At 38.4% G+C, this 17,980-nt stretch overlaps 1 protein-coding gene across 4 annotated transcripts in view; it reads right to left on the bottom strand.

Annotated features, from left to right (window-relative positions):
* The window catches only part of TTC3 (tetratricopeptide repeat domain 3), a 129,478-nt gene that overhangs the window by 87,684 nt on the left and 23,814 nt on the right, over window positions 1–17,980 (bottom strand). For 3 of the 4 annotated variants that reach the window (XM_045284461.1, XM_045284462.1, XM_045284463.1), the window contains 6 exons: window positions 17,765–17,818; window positions 16,700–16,820; window positions 11,059–11,144; window positions 10,055–10,149; window positions 8,505–8,567; window positions 4,560–4,614 (listed from right to left, as the gene is read on the bottom strand). In XM_045284461.1, coding sequence (XP_045140396.1) covers window positions 4,560–4,614; window positions 8,505–8,567; window positions 10,055–10,149; window positions 11,059–11,144; window positions 16,700–16,820; window positions 17,765–17,818 — 474 coding nt within the window. Of the gene's footprint in view, window positions 1–1,014; window positions 1,092–4,559; window positions 4,615–8,504; window positions 8,568–10,054; window positions 10,150–11,058; window positions 11,145–16,699; window positions 16,821–17,764; window positions 17,819–17,980 lie in introns of those variants that run through there. The other variant, XM_045284464.1, reaches the window with a different exon arrangement.

The raw sequence follows: 17,980 nt of genomic DNA, 5'->3' as shown, positions 1-17,980 counted from the left end.
TAAAATGTTAAAAAAAAAAAAAAAAAAAGAGTTACAGTATGAGCACCACAGGGCCAGTTCTTCCCTGTCCTATGGGATTGCTGAGTCAGAACTGCCTTGATGGCTCTGACTTTTGGTTTGGTTTTCTCCTATCGTTGTCCTGTTTAAGACTTAATGTGTGTCTCTATAAATTATATTTAAGTTTAAGGCTTCTTTTTTCCCACAGAACACACCCAAGGCATAATAAAAAAATGGTGCAGACACCCTACAAGAACATTTCTATCCCTTATGCATATGTTAATATCAAGGTTTAAATAGCTGCATAGAAAAATAAAACCCAGCTAGAAGAGGAAATAATAGTTCATACACCATACTTGCTAAATCTGTAGAGAAGACTTTCTTTCTCCCCCCACCCCCACCTCACCATTCTCATATTTTAAACTCACTGCCATCAAGTCAATTCTTGTGGATAAAGTGGAACTGCCCCTGTGGGTTTCCAAGACTCTAATTCTCTACAGGAGTAAAAAGCCTCATCTTTCTCCCACGAAGCAGCTGGCGGTTTCAAACCACTGACCTTGTGCTCAGTAGCTCATTGTGTAACCCACTACAGTACCAAGACTCCTCTCGTATTTTACTAGCCCTTTTCTCTAAATCCTATAAAGCCCAGTTTAACTTCTGGTGTCTGAGAAAGGATTGTATTTGGATGTGTTCACTGGCGTGGTCTGAATGGAGCCTTAGTGAAAGGCCTATGGAACCCAACTGCAAGATGAAATTTGGGTTTTGCTTTGACATTATCTTGTCACTTATGGGGATGCTTGTCTGCCCAGCACACCCTTCTTTTGATGGCACGTTCCCCCACTCCTCCTCATGGTGGGAGAGTTGAACTTCAGAGTTCTACCTGGCTAAGGGATGAGTGAGTGTGGGCAGAGAAGTAGCAGACTGGCCAACTGAAGACCTTTGCCCACTCCACAGGAAGCACATGACTTGGGATCAGTCACAGGACTGCTCAATTTTACCATGTGGGCATTCTCTTACCATTGCAATCTGGAGCTAGGACCGATTTAAGTTTGGGGTCCCTTCCCCGTCCCCACATGGTCTTCTCTGGAATGAAGAAAGTGATCCAGGAGAACAGGAGTGTCTGAAGGAGCAGAGTGGGGGGAGGGGCTGCTGAGTCCTCAGTCCCCCTGGGCTGAAATTCCTGGGGTTAGATAATAGGAAGGAGCAAAATCCAAAACTGGATTAAGAATTCCCTTCTCAGTGAGGATTCTATTTGAGGGTGATCAGAGAAAGGCTGCATGCAGATTCCCCAAGTAACTGAGGAAGGTGGCCCATGTTCTGGTGCATAAAGAATGGAACATGGGCCCAAATGTGAGCTGCCGTGTACGTGGGACTGACAGCTTGGGCTCACCACTCAGGTGGACCAGAAGAATGGGACCACCCAAAGCTAACGGAGCAGGACTCTTGTCTCAGTGGACCTCAACAGTAAGGTCAATGCTCAGGGCTGAAGGGCCTCCACTCAAATCCAGGGCACACAGCCACAAACGGCCCAGAGGGCAGACCCTTGAGAGCTAATGATATTTACTCCATGGACTGGCTTGGTCCCCCTTTGATTCCTTTCGCTTGCAGGGGACTGTCAACCCTGTACCTGTTCCACTACTGTACATGGGAAGCGGCTGCCATGTAGGACTGACTGGTGCTTCTCCCTCTCCCCTTCCCTATCCCTGTGGAAGTCATCTTGCTGGGAGTAGGGATTCTTTCTTCGTAGCTGAGGACAACTCAGTGAACAGGGTCTGGAGCCCAATCACCTGGGTGAAGTCGCGAGCAGCAGCGACGAGACAAGCAAACATGGACTGGGAGCCTGGAGGGGTGGCGGGATGCACAGTGGGGGTAAGGATTCAGCCCTGTAAGGATTCGATTTAAAGATGACCATATAAGGATACTGGGAGATCTCCAATGAACTTGGGCCCACCCAGCAGAACACGAGAAGCTGAGACAAGGATATCCCCCCCTCTCCAGTCAGTGTCCCAAATTCCATGTGAGGCTCAGTCACCCACTCGTAGTATACCTGTTGCGGCAGCACTAAAAAATTAAAGTACACCTTCAAAGTTATGTTTCTTTAAGGGTCTTTGTGAGACTATCAGTTCATACCTTATACAAAGGGGCTTACACAGCTCTTGGAAAAATGGAAAAGATAATGGGATTTTTCCACGGATTTTTCAAAAAATGTGCACCAAAAGGCTATGCACACAGAAACTTGTTGACTATACCATAAAAAAGTCTTATTCTTTAGAACAGAGAGACTGATTCTACCTTGTCTATCTGGAAATAAAATAAAATAAAGGCCTATCACCTACAGAATATCTTTAGACATGATTCTATCCTAGAAGGCTGAGTCCATAGATTCAGGCCCCTAATTAATTATCAAATAGAACACTCCCTATAAAAGGAAGTAATGCTCCTTCTGCTTCTCAAGTTTAAACTTGCTTTCAATAATTAGTCCTTTCTGGTAGACAGAAGAGAATTGGCACTACAGTATAGTTGCCAATACTTTTTGTATCTTTACTACTAATGGTTTTGGCTATGTCTTTTTAACCTATGTGAATATTTTTATAAGCCTGTGCTACATCACAGGACATTCCAATGAGTGATAATTTTGTGATTGAGAAACTACACCAGTGCACAGGACACTCTATGTAAAGTCCTCGCCATAATTCAGACCACAGGACCGTCTGACATAGCAGCCACCATCTGTTTTGTGGTCTGGGTTTCAGTATTCAGGACTCTCTCATTCATTCCTCCCACAGGTGTTCACAGAGCACCTGCCAAATGTCAGGCTCAGGTATCAGCAAAAACTCTGCTTCAAGTGCAAGAAGGTTGCAGAGCAAAAGAGCAACAAATTGACCCCCTTCAAGCAGAAACCTCACTCAGGGCTCAGTTCTCCATCCAGTCTTATGTTTTACTTGCAGTGAAACCTGTCAAAAGTCACTTCACCTTTCTGGGACTCCTCCGTTTCTTCCCCTGTAAAAGGAGGGATTAAAAAATAGAATTCCAACACCTGGACACACAAGTCAACCTGGGGAACCTGACAATTTCCAAACTGTTAGAGACACTCTAGGCCACTATCTTAAAAGGTCCTTTAAGCTTTGCTTCCTTACACTTGAAGCCTTTCTGTGCTGCTTGTTTTGTTCATTTGATGGGTTTTTTTGAACATTACACTCTACTTAGACGAGAGAGGAAAGGTTCAGTACTTAAAACATGACACAAAAGGGACTCCCACAACAAATCTAATGACGTCCATCTGCAGGGCAGGAATGTGACCGGCCCGATTAGCTTCTCCCAAGCTCTCAAATCCTATGATCCCTCTTCCTCTAGTTTTAAATCAAACTATGAAAAGCCAGGAATGTTGTTTTGCATCTTGTTTATAGTCTACTTAAAAAGAGAGAGAAAGAGAGATTTAGGCATTTCCAGGATTGAGGAAAAATGCAAAGGCTAATCTAACAAATATCCAGTACTCTTTAATCCAGAATTAACTGTTAATACTTTGTGGTATTGGCTGTAGTCTCCTGTAATAAAAGAAGTAACAGACGTGGTGAACATCGTCATTGCACCTCCTCCAATCTCCTTTCCCCCCACCACTAAGAAGCAGCCACGATCATGACATTTATAGGTATTCTTCCAGTCTGGATTGCGTTTTTATTTCTTTTATTCAGAGGGTACTTAAAAAAAAAGTATTCATGTTGATAAGCCAGTGGGCTCTTTTTAATGGCCATCCAATATTTGAGTCACTCATTGGCTAATTCAGCAGATCTCTACAATCACGTGCCTTCTTTGTGCCAAGCAGTTTGTTACGCAGTCACTATTGACTGAACCAAGCAGACCAAAAACAAAAAAACAAACCAGAAAGCTTCAGGTACTAGAGGACAAACTATAAACAAGAAATTGTGAATAACATATAGTATATTAAATAATGATAAGTGCTAGGGACTGAGGTTGATGTGGGGGGGGGGGGGGGGTAATGCAGGAAAACAGGATAAGAAATGTCCGGTAAGGGGCAGCTTTTGCAGCTTAATAATGCGAACAGAGAAAACTTTAATAGAAAGAGGGTTTCATGCAATGAATAAAAGGAACTAATGCATTCTTGAGGGAAAAAATCATAATTTACATCGGATATAATCAAATTCAGCAGCATTTTTTTCATTGTCAATTTCTACATTAGCTGCTTAAGAAATCATTTCCTTACTAAAAGTAGCTTTCTACCATTTATTTCACTTTTCACACTTAAGTCTTTAACCCATCCAAAAATGTACAGATGTTAACACTCCAATAACTAAGTCCCCTCAAAATCCTAGCAATCTCTAATATTTTGCCCATCCTCCCTCTCCCAGGGGTGCCCTTTCTGATCATGGAACTGAGTATTCCCAGCCACACTCTTGAGCTCTGCACAGTCTGTTCCATCATATTTACACACAAGTACACATTTAAACAAATACCCACTTAAAACAAATACACATCCATTTAAAAGGTTTTGCACGAGACTACATGGTACCATTTGCACATTGTAGAATACTAAAGGCACCTACCTTTGGCCAAGTGCTCTTCAAAACTGTAGCTCTCTTCCCATCACCAAGTGCATTTCTAAAAAGAAAAATTGAAAAAAAATTCATTGTTGCAATATCTAGTCAAATAAATTAATTTCCAGTTTTAGAAATCCATATAATATACACCCATTATCAAAACTTTGGAAAATAGGTAAAACGAAGAATAGTCACCAATAATCACAATCTTGACCTGGGAATAATGCTGTTTAATCTTGGAGTTTTTCTTGCACCTATCTAGACTGACCTATGTACAACTGTTATTTACATTGCCTTACAATTTTTGCATGTCAGTAAAATCATTCAAGAGTAAGACTAGTTTGCCTTTCAGCACATATGCACATCTGTGCTAAGTCTGTGTATGCCTATGCTCAGAGCATCTCTGCGGATGTCTATGTAGGTCTGCGCATGTCTGCATCTCTGCAGCTGTCCACATTGATCTGCGCATGTCTACATCTCTGCGGATGTCTACAGTGATCTGCGCATGTTTCTTCATGTCTACAGTGCGTAGGTCTACATTCGGCCGCGCATGTTTGCATCCCTGCAATGCGTAGGTCTACGTCTGTCTGCGCATGCCTGTTTGGGCCTATGACGTACCTCAACATGTGTATACACATGCCCATACCCACGGCACAGGCCAACATGTCTGCGCATGCTCATTGTCTAGGGCGCGCGTCAGCAAATATGCGCATGCCTGCGCGTATAGGACATATTTGCATGTCTACGCATGCCCGTTCCCGTGTCAGCAAGTCTGCGCATGCCTGTATCTACACATCAGTATGTCTGCGCATGTCCATTCCCATGGCACGCGTGTGCAAAAGTGCGCATGCCTGACATCAGCACCGTGTGGCGAATGTTTTCTACGGCTGTGCTTACAGGTTGTCTACGCTTCCATCCCTGCGCATGCCTACATTCGTCTGGGCACTGATGCGCGTTCCCGCTTTACCGGCTTACGTCCGGTTGCGCATCTCTAGGGCGTCAGGTAAGAGCTTGCGAATATTTTTAGGCAGCTAGGTAAAAGGGAGACCGTTTACTTTAACTTTTAACCTATTCAATTCCTAATCTCAGGCTTCCTGGCCTATCTTCAGTAACCTGTCAGTTCGGCCCAGAATTTATACCCTCAATAACTAAGTGCCAATTAAACTCAAGTATTCCCCTCTCCCCCGTAATTTCGCTCCGTCTGTTAACTTGTTCCGTTCTTCCTAGTCTCTTCAGGATGCTCAACTCAGTGTCTGTTCTCCTCAAACTCTTAACTCTGCTCCTTCAGCAGAGGAGTTGTTTTGTATGAGTAAACTGGAATATCTCCTATGACGAGACAAAAGCATATCTTTTTTTAATTCCCTCTTTATCATGTGTATTTTAAATTGTGCTGTGTCTCAAATATACGTATATGTAAATGCGCAGAAAATAACAGCACTGAACACGATTGCGTTTAACAAGAACATAACCTTTTGCCATATTTACTAGAGATATTTTATAAAAATGTAACACCCTTGTGACTTTCAAACCTTTTTCTCACGACAGCCACTTTCCTGATCAAATTTAACAATGCCCATGCATATATAATATATTTTTAGATTTTGTTATGGTTGCAAATATGCATAGCTTCCCATGTTTTTAAACATACATAGGGTGGAACTGCTCATATTCTGCAACTTGTTTTTTCACTCAACATTGCACTCATTTTGAACTATAAAATTCCATTGTATGAATATACTATAATTTATCCATTCCCCTTCTGATGAACATGTAAGCTGTTTTCATTTCTTCACTCTTAATAATGCTGTAGTGAAGACGTTTTTCTCCCTTGGGAACGCCAGTTTGGAAGGTGTGAGCTAGGGTGTGCACATCTTTACCTAAATTGCTCTCCATTGTGGCTGTACCAATCGACCCTTTGTCTAGCCAAGTATGAAAGTGTCCTTTGACTAACGTCCTCTCAAGTATTCAGTATGAAGCTTTTCAATGTTTGCCAGTCTGGTGAGTGTGAAAGAGAAACTCGTAGTTTTTTAATCTACTTGTTCTGTCAGGTTAAGTATTTCTTTGTAAATATTTATTGACTATCTGGGCCTATTATTGCTCAATTCATATAAACAGTGAGCTGACTCTAGCCCTTATTAATAGCACTATTAATAATTAACAACACCATTATTACATCACAGGCTAGAGAATCAGGAAGAAGAGACAATTTACTTCACCAGGCTACCTGGCTTCTTTCTGTATTGCTACTTTAATTCACTTCCTTTTGCAGTATCTGAAGAGCTCGTGTGTGCCTAGCATTGGACACTTGTGAGACAGAAGATCTCGGTTTATCTCACAGCTTCTTAGAACTCCCTTTTTCAAAATGAATGGCCTTCCGCTCAGTCATGGCTTTAGATAGACATCTCAGTTTTCACAGGAGACTAACCAAGTTGACAATCTGCTCATCAGATTGTGGTAGCACAGATTCACCTTCAGTTGGCATAGAAGGTGCGCAATCATGCACCAACCAGAGACAACAACTTAAGACACATGTTCAGTTCATTTCTTGTCAGAACCAGTTGTACTGATGGAAGACTGTCGAGTCCATCCATTCCTCTAGTCTAGATAGCCGGGATTTATCCGCAGCCTAAGGCATCTACAACGTTAACACAGCAGTATTCTCCCAGGCAGCTGGATTACTGGTGACTTTTAATTTCTTCATTTTAAACTTGCGTATTTTCCAAATACTCTAGCATGAGAATGTTCCTGTTTGGGGGAAAAAAAGCAAAATCTCACATTATTTTAAAATATTACATAATTGGAATATACTATCTCCGCCCACACACACACCTTTCCACATCCTAAGATAAGTGCTTTCACTGAAAAACAATTGATCACACTCTAAGTTTCCAAGACAAAGAAGTACAAAAACCCCATAGAAGTTCTAATACTGCAAAGTGCATTTTCAGAGAACAGTCTGCCTCAAACAGGAATGCTGCTGAGATTACTCTCTAGCTCATCTTTCAATTAATGTTAATTGTTAGCTATGTAAGAAATCTCTTCTAGAACTAAACAGGAAAACGTTTGCACCTTAAGAATTCCCCCCCACTTCATGGGCAATGAGAATATGTAATGTCGAGTTTCCACTTTTGTTCTGGATGACAAGAAAGTCAAAAGCAAATATGAGCTACAGTTTAAATCGCTCATGCAAGGTCTTATGCTGAAGCAGCATTTCAGTGATGAGTCCCTGGCTCTAACTTGTTTGTTGTTTATTTTCGGGTGTTTTTTTTTAAATACTATTTTACCGTGTAGATAAATATATGAATTTTTTCATAAACACCTCCTCATAGTAAAGTAAGATATAACTAAATATAATGATCTACAGTATCCAATGTAAGTTCGTTTAATTTATGTTCTGAAATTTCAAAACTATGAGGCAATAAAAATTATGATGCAGTATCAGCTATCTTACTCAACTCATTAACCTCATTTCAAAGTCCATGTAAGGACTAAGATTATAGCTTCACTCCTATAGTGATACCATTAAATTGGCTTTCTTTCACTTACGAAAGATGTTTAATTAAATTTGAGATGCACCTATAGTAAGAAATACTTTTTTCACACTGAGAGAGGTTAATAATTACTTAACAAAAGGAGTCGTTATAAGTGTTAAAAGCACAGGCTTGTGCATCATCAGATAAGATGTGTGTTCAAATCTTGGCATCACTACTTAACTGCTGTATGAGCAGAGTGACATCATCCTACCTATCAAGAGTGGGTTGAAAAATATTAGCTATAAAGAATTATATCTGGTGTGCACTCAATCAGAAAAAGTTTGATATTATAAAACCTCTTTTAACCATTTCTACAAAAGAACTATACAATTGCATGTGCATGCAAAACAAAAATGTTCCCTCAAAGTGGACATTACCATAAATAATTCAGTGATAGTATCTCAGGTTTGAAACTTACCTAAATTGTCCAGTACGAAGAAAACAAAGAGCTCGGTTTCCATAAAGAATGTGGTTCTCAGGTCTTTAAAAGAAATGATGTGTAATCAGGAAAAGAGCACAAGTGAAACAAAAGCCACATAGAAAACATAAGGTCTGAACAAAAATATTTCAAGATCTTTACCTATGTGTGACAGAGCAGAATGAATACAAAATTTAGATTCTTAGACTAAACCCTCGTTTCTTCACTTCCTGAGTAACTGCTCCAATCAACTAAACTTCCCGGGGCTCAAACTGAAGAACCATGTAACTCTCGCAGCCAGACCGAATGAGAGACATCTTCTGAAGCATATGTAACTGTAGAGGACTGTGCTAATAGCCAAGATAGGACTATTATCACCTTAATGATACAGACAACGGAAGACTATAAATGGCAACAGCAATTTAAATAGTTACAGTTCAAATTGTATCCTTTCTACGGGTATCTGACAATGTGCTATGCAACTGAATTTCCCTTTCTCCTATCCCCCACCCCCACCCCCACCCCAGAACTTAGGAGCACCTTTTCAGACTTGGCATGCTCCATCATGACCCACCCATTCCCTCTGGAGCAGGAAGGGCATGGCAGCAAAGAGAAAAGCTGCCTGCAGAACACCCTAATGGCGGCCACCAGATTAGCGGCCCAGCTGAGGCTGTCCATGGAGGAGGCCGAGGCATACCAGGATGCATGCTATGGACGTCTAGCAATAGAGCAAACAGACGGTAAGGCAGAAAGGATTATTTACCCATTAGCTTTAAAATTTTCTCTTGCACCCCCCACCCCCACCCCTCAGCCAGGAGGATGAACAACAGAAACTGTGGAGGAAGGGAGACAGTGGTTGGTGTAAGATATGAAAATAATAGTAATTTATCAAGGAGTCATGAGGAGGGAAAAGAGGAGCTGATACTAAGGGCCCAAACAGAAAGTAAATGTTTAGGAAATAAGACAACATATGTACAAATATGCTTGATTCAGTTAATGTATGGATGGTTATAAGAGCTGTAAGAGCCACCAATAAAATCTTTTAATAATAATAATTTAAAAATTCCCTCTTAAAAAGCAAAGATCGCCCAATTGGTGGCATCTTAAGTGTTAGTAACTTAACTCTTTTGGGTAAGTTAATAATTGGGATCTAATGATGAGAACAAGACAATAAATGACCTTGGATTAGACACGATGAAAAATTACAATGGGACAGGGAAGAATCAAATTGACAATTTTGCCTGATTTCTTTGAGTTCCACTGTTTGAGTTAATACACTTAGGCCACTTGTAATATTTCTTTTTATTTATTTATTTATTTTTGTTTGTTTGTTTGTTTGTTTTGTAATACTTCTTAATGACTAAAGACAAGAAAGTTTGTTTGTTTGTTTGTTTGTTTTGTAATACTTCTTAATGACTAAAGACAAGAAAATCTGTTTTACCAAGCAAGTTACAGATATTCTCAAACTTTCCATCTTTTATTTCTCCTGGCAAGCATTCTAACTTGACCAGCCACATAAAATGATTATCATTGTCTTATTTGGCTCTTACCTATACTCAATAGCTCGGGTGTAATAGATAATAGCAAGATCAAATCTTTTGTTGTGAAATTCTTCATTTCCTTTTATTTTCATTATGTCTCCTCGCTGAAAACCAAAATGAAAGACTTATCAGCAATTCTGAAAAAATACTTAAGAACCCCAACACAGGAAAAATGGTTTCTTTCTGTCTTTGATATGTAAAAGGTAAAAATACTGCTTTGGCATACATATTTAAAGAAGCTCTAATAATTCAGTTAAAGGAATAGTAAAAAGGAAATAACCATCCCATTAATAATTACAAGCAATTTACATTCTTGTGCACAATATTTGGGGTAGAGGTCTTAGTCATATTTATCTTAAGTCCACCACATGGTGGGGAAAAAAATTCTACTGGAGGTAGAATTTTTAGTTTAGCAAGTATGAGATAGTCAATAAGCCTGAGTGCTTAAAAAAAACAGAAGAATCACAACATAAAAGCAATGTCATTTGCTTTAACTGCAAAAAATATTAAGCACTGAATTATTAATATATGTAAACTCAGAGTTGGTACAGATATAACCGAATTATTTCACTTCAAAACACTCACTTTTTGTTTTTTAATTTCTAAAATAAACTATCTAAATTGTAACTGTGACATTCAATAGAACATTGTTTTCCTAAAAACCTTTTAAAATTATAGCATTAAAGAAATATTTCTTATGAAGCAATCCCATGACATGTATTAGATTTCAATAAAGCTATTATAAAATATGTATATTTCATCAATTAAAAATATTTAATACCAATTTTTAATTAACCATTAAATCTGTAAGCACAGAAAATCCTAACCTTGATTTTTCTTCTTCCAAAAATAAAGACATATTCCAAATGAAATCCTTTTACATTTTTTTCCTTAAACATTCAATTTTACAGCGGTTCTTTGTATGTTGTTAACAGTTTTGTTAGTAACTCCTCTGAGAACTCAAAGTTCTAACAGGTAAATATTAAAATATCCTTATGAATAAATATTCTCACCTCTGAACATTCTTCACAATCCGAGGTTTTAAATTCCTCAAGCAAATTGTACTCTTCTGTTACAAATTTAGTTATATGATACTTGTCTAAATTTTATTTTTAGGAGAGAAAGAAAATAGTTGTTTAAAAAAAAGAAAAACAACAAAGCTCACCAAATTGGTATTGGAAATGTTCTCATTTTTTCAGATAAGTATGTGACTAAAAGTACATGAGATTCATAATTATTGCACTTCTTGAAGAACGTTAATTAGTCCTGGCAGAGCATGGGTAAGTGCTTGCCTACTAACCAAAAGGTCAGCAGGTGGAACACAGTTGTGCTTAGCGGAGGACAGACCTGGCCGTCTGCTCAAGTGAGAATCACAGCCTAGGAAACCTTTCCTGTGGAGCATCCGGAGCCTGTGCTATAGAGTTGCTAAGAGTTGGCATCAACTCAACAGCTCACAACACCAAAGAACTTATGTTCTTGCAATATTCTGCATATAATCAATAATATACTAGGATAATTTAAAAACTGGTCAAATGTGTTAGAAAGTATTAATTTCAATGCTTGCAGTGGGGGCCTAACCTTAATAGTCTTTACTTTTAGCATTAAAAAAAAACTTTTTTATTATTACATTAGTTGTAGTTGTAGCTACAACAAATGCTGTTAGAACATGTAGGGCTCATAACTACTCAAATCAATCCTGTAATTATTATTGAACACGTATGGTAAAACTGGGCATTACATTCAATGAAAATGCTTTTTGTTTTTTAAAAAAGCCTGCAAAGCTACTTTGTAAAATTTATGTTTAATACAACACTAATCAGAAGTTACAGTGTCTAATCGAAAACTAACAGTTTGACTTGGGAGTGAAGTACTAAAACGAGAAGTTGAAGTACTTTTTGTATTGTAAAATTTCAATAAACTAATTAAAAGGCAATGGTGTTGTTGTCTTTAGGTGCTAACAAGTAGGTTCCAACTCATAGCAACCATAGGGACAGCTGAACAAAGCATGCCAGTTCCTGTGTCGTCCTCACAATTGTTATCTTGGAGCCCATTATTGCAGCCACCGTTGGCAATCTCTCATTGAGAGTCTTCCTGTTTCACTGATTCTCCACTTTACCAAACATAACATCCTTTATCCTTTTCCAAGTACCGGTCTCTCCTGATATAACTTGTCCAAAGGACAAGAGACAAAATCTGAGTGGCATTCTGGCTGTACTTCTTCCAAGACAAATTTGTTTGTTCTTTGGGCAGTCCGTGACAATGTCAATATTCCTTGCCAGCACCATCATTCAAATGTATCAGGTCATCTGCAGTTTCCCTTCTTTATTGTCCAATTTTCACATACATATGAGATAATTGAAAATACCATGGCTTGGGTCAGGGGCATCTTGGTCCTCAGTGATATTGTTGCTCTTTGACACCTTAAAAAGATCTTATGCAACAGTTTTGCCCAGTGCAATCCATCCTTTCATTTCTTGATGACTACTTCCATGAGAATTTTGGATCCAAGTAAAATGAAACCTTTAACAAAGTCAGTCTATTCTGCCTATCGTGTTGTCTATCGGTCCAGTTGCAAGGATTTTGGTTGTCTTAACATTGAGTTGCACTCCACCATGAAGGACTGTAGTTCTTCATCTTCGTCAAGCACTTCAAGTCTTCACTTTCAGCAAGGTAGGTTGGGTCATCTGCATATTTCAGGTTGTTAATGATCTTTCTTCCAATCCTGATGCTCTTCCCAACCCTCTGCATTCTTCTTTATGTGATCCGGTTTTCAGATTACTTGGTCAGCATACAGAGAGTAAAAAGGGTGAAAGGCTACACCATGATGTATCCTTTCCTGATTTCAAACCACTCAGCATTTCCTTGTTCTATTTGAATGACTACCTCTTAATCCATGAACACAAAGGTTCCACATGAGCACAACGAAGTGTTCTGGCAATCCCATTCGTCTTTCTCAAAGTTATCCACAAAATGACCCACACAGCTGAAAGCCTTTATACAGTCAATAAACACAAGTAAACATCTTCAAGCATTCCTTGCTTTGAGCCAAGATCTCATCTTCGGGATCTGGCTTGAATTTCTGGCAGCTCCCTGTTGATGTACTACTGCAAATGATGAATGATCTTCAGCAAAATTTTACTGGCATGTGATATTAATAATATTGTTTGATAGTTTTCACTCTGTTGGATTACCTTTCTTTGTAATGAGCACTAATAATGAATATCTTCCAATTGGTTATCCAGGTCTTCCATATTTCCTGGCATAGACAAGGGAGCGCTTCTAGTGCTTCTTCAGCTTATTGAAACATTTCACAATTAGTATTCCATCTGTTATTGATCCTTGTTTTTTATCAATGTTTTCAGTGCAGCTTGGCCTTCTATTTTTCAGTTCATGGTCTTTCAACCAGTTCTTTTTGGTATAATGACTCTGAATTCCTTCCATCTTCTTTTGATGCTTCCTGCATCATTCAGTATTTTGCCCATAGAATCCTTCAATATTCCAAACTCAGGACTTGCATTTCTTCTTCAGTTCTATCAGCTTGAAGCATGCTGAGTGTGTTTCTCCCTTTTGATTTTCTAACTCCAGGTCTTTGCACATTTCATTTTAATGCTTTACTTTGCCTTTTGAACTGCCTTTTGAAACTTCCTTTTCAGCTCCTTTACTTCCATTTCTTCCATTTGCTTTAGCTACTCCAAATTCAAGAGCAAATTTCTAAAGTCCCTTTTGACATCCCATTGGATCTTTTTAATGACTTTTAGCTTTCATGTATGATGTTCTTGATGTCATCCCACAGCTCAGGTCTTCTGTCAGTACTGTTCAATGTGTCAAATCTGCTCTTGAGACATTCTGTAAATTCAGGTAGGATCTACTCACGGTCACAGTTTGGCAATTGGGAAAATGTTTTCATTTTCGTCAACATGAACCTGAACTTACATGAGTAATTGATGGTATTAAACAGTTATTCCCCAGCATCATTTTGGCTGCTGATAGAATTTTTCCATTATCTGTTCCCACCAAACCAAAACCAAACTCACTGCCATCAAACTGATGCCAACTCATAGCAACCCTATAGGAAAGAGTAGAACTGCCCTGTGAGTTTCTGAGACTAACCACTTTCAAGAAGAGAAAGCCTAGTCTTTCTCTGAAGTAGCTGGCTGATGGTTTCAAACTGCTGACCTTGCAGATCACAGCCCAATGCATAAGTACTGTACAGCCAGGGCTCATATGTCCTTTCCCACAGAGGTAGTCAATTTGATTTCTGTGTATTCCATCTGGTAAGGTCCGTGTGTATAGTCTCCACTTATAGGTTGTTGAAAAAAGGTATTTGCAATGAGGAAGTCGTTGGCCTGCAAAAGTCTCATGCAATCTGCAGCTTCAACTCTACCAAGTCCGTATTTTCGCATTAGTATTTATCCTTTGTGTCCAACTTCTGCATTTCAATGACTAATCATTGATTAATATTGATTAATTAATAAATAAAATTCTGATTAATGCATCTTGAATGCATGTTTGACCTATTTCTTATTGAAGAAGCTGATTGGATTCTTCAATTTCTTCATCATTAGCTTCAGTGGTTGGTATACAAATTTGAATAATAGTTGTAGTAACCAGCTTTCCTTGTATGTGTATTTGTACAGAGCGCCCATCACAGACAGCACTGTACTTCAAGATCTTGAAATGTTTATTTTGACGATGCAACACCATTCCTCATGAATCTGTCATTCTTGGCATAGTTAGTCACAAAATGGCCAATATAAATCCATTTCAGCTCACTAATGCCTAGGATACCGATCTTTATATGTTCCATTTCATTTCTGACAACTTCTAGTTATCCTAGATTCATACTCTGCACAGTCTGTGCTCCGATTAATGAGTTTGTAGCTGTTTCTTCTCATTTTGAGTCATGCAGATTGCGGTCCTGATGGCTTTACTCATCTTGGTCACTCTGGTCAACCGCTTTCCAACCCAAGGGACTCATCTTCTGGCTGTTTCTGACAATCTTCTTATATTTATAAGGATTTCAGTGGCTAATTCCTCAGAAATAGACAGCCTATTCCTTCTTCATAGTCTGTTCTTATTATGACCACTTTGCTGAAACTGGTTGACCAAGGGAGACCCTGCTGGTATTTGAAACACCAGTGAGATAGCTTCCAGCATCACAGCAAGACACAGACTGACCACTGTACAACAAACTAACAGACAAGAGATGGGATTAAATACAGTAGGTAAAAGCAAATGTGAAGTTTGCCATCAGTGAACAACCCTAAAGGACAGAGTATGCGATCCCTAAGGTCAGCAGTTCAAAACCACCAGCTGCTCCGGAAAAATATGGAGCTTTCTATTCCTGTTAACAGTTTATATAAACTATAAAGGACAGAGTAGAACTACTTTGGTTCTGAGACTGTTAATCTTATCTTTCTTCCTCCAAACAGGTGTTAGGTTTAAACCTGACTTTGTGATTAGCAGTTAAAGGTTAACCCATCGCACTACCAGGGCTTCATAAGCTATTCTATAGAGTTTTTAAAATGGTAAATGAAAAATATATATATTGCAAGAAAAATACAGCCAAGTCTTTAGCCAAATACATTAAGGCAAAAGGAGTATCTAAATTTAAGATTCAAACAAGATTTGAAAAGATCACACAATAAAGTACTACTAGGTGATGGAGTGATTCTGGGACTGCACTTTGATATCAGAAACCATCCCGTTCAGGCTCTACTACTTACTAGACTGCAGAACCAGAGGCTTAGTTCATTCATTTCTAAAACAGTAACAGCTACGATGCAGGGCTATGCAATAAAAGGAGCCCAACACATGCTATTACTTTTCTTTCTACAGTAAAATCTAGTGAATGGTTAAGGGCATCCAGAACAACAACAAAACCCCTCTAGCACCATAATACTATAGTAAATACATCCATCAGAAAAAGCGGTCTTCATACTTAAGCTTAATTTCTCCTATGCCAACAGTACAAAATTTGCTCTTTCCAGTAAAGATGATATATCAATAACTGGCCATCATTTGTCAAAGAACCAAACATTTCCTATCTCAAGATTTCTATTAGTATATTAGAAAAGCATTGCTAATATAGTAGTTTCATCATAAAAGTAACAGATTCATCAAGAAATAATTACATTAGTATCTTAGCATCTATTAACACTCTTTTTGCTTATGAATGAAAGTATACAATATAAGCCCCAGGGCCCTGCTGGTGTAATGGCTACGTGTTGTGCTGAAATCCTCAGTCACAATCCTCAGTTCAAAACCAGCAGCTACTCCGCAGGTGAAAGATAGGACTTCCTACTCTCCAATCTCAGAAACTCATAGGGGCAGTTCTACCATGTTCTATAGCGTCACTGTAAGTCTGCATCAACTTAACGGCAGTGAATTGAGTTGTGATATCTTCCTTTACAATAGACTATGATTATCAAATTGAGAGAATTTTTAAGAAATGTATTATGTCCTACAAAGTTTTGGAAAGGAAATGTAAAGTTAGAGTAAAATTAAAGTTCTCATATTCATTACAGGCATACATTAAAAAAGTAACCCTTTTTTAAAAATCCTAAAACAAATAAGCACTTATTTAGACATTTCCTTTTCTAAAATAATGCCTTAAAATTGAATAAAATAACCATTTAAAGCATTCATACTTACATTCAGTAAAGAAAATACTTAACATAGGCCAACACTTTTCAAGTGATCCTAATTTAGGCAGAAGCGTTATGTCACCTACAAATTTTACCCAATTCAATGCTTCTTCGGTTACCGTCATTTTCTGTATTAGAAATAGAGATAAACAATGGGATTTCAGTATTATTTTAAATTTGTCATGCAACATCAGCAACTTGTTTTATATAGTAATTCAGATTCATAATGCAAAACTAGTATGAACAGCACATTATCAATATTCCAGTATGGAATCTATATAACAGATACCATAGACATACACAGATTATAACTTCAGGTGACCTGAGGTCACCTTCAGAGTGCAAGACGCTTCTGCACTGATTCCAGACCTGAAATTCAGGTCAACAGACTAACCAGTGACAGCCCTGGGAAGTAGGAGAGTAAACAGTACAAGATGAATGAGAGAGGTCTCACTCCTAAACTGGACGATGACCTCCATCCTTAAAACTAACCCACTAGTACAGATAAGGTTCACCAAAAGGAATATGTATTTTACATGGTGTGTGACATATAAAGATGAAGACAAAGACACAGCTGGGTAAATGGATCCTCTGTGCAATAACCTTCAAGAAATATCGGGAGATCACAGACTTACTGATACTGAAAATGCCTGAAATAATTTCTGAAATCAAATAACTGAGTTACTAATGTTGCTGTCAGGATCAAGATAAACAACGTTTTATGTCACCAGCACCATGGAACACTGTGTTTTCATTCATTATATCTAAAGATTAAATAGTAAGTATGTACTAAAAATATTCACACCAGAGACCTAAAAATTTCATTTGGGGGTATTCAAAATGAGGGGGGAAATTAAGTTGTGCAGAGATTCTCAAAATTACATGATGTGTATGCATGAAAAAATGAAATGTACTTCAAGGCCGAGAAATGAGGAGCTTGCTTAAGCAAGATACAGAAATCAACACTGTCAAAGTATAAAGAATGTGGACTCAGTCCATGGAACAATGAGCAGTGAACTAAGTGCCAATCACTCAGAGTAGCTGTGCAGGGTATCTCACATTTAACACTTACATTTTCTATTTTGTAACCAATTCTCAGTAAGCTTCCAATGAAGAAAGAACTGTTCTGCAAAACAAAGAAAGAGCAAGATGAAAAAAAAGCAAGAAGTTTTCCTTATTCAATCAATTATTCTTGAATTTTCTAGTGGAAAAAAAATTCGGTTTCCTACAATTACTTTCATACCCATTTACCTTTAAAATCCTAAAACATCCTAGTTGTATGAGCCCC

The sequence above is a fragment of the Echinops telfairi genome, unplaced genomic scaffold, assembly GCF_000313985.2.
Source record: "Echinops telfairi isolate 266 unplaced genomic scaffold, ASM31398v2 ScPeMD7_7469;HRSCAF=8507_0, whole genome shotgun sequence".
Classification (NCBI taxonomy): Eukaryota; Metazoa; Chordata; class Mammalia; order Afrosoricida; family Tenrecidae; genus Echinops; species Echinops telfairi.
This window is presented reverse-complemented; position numbering and strand designations above follow the sequence as displayed.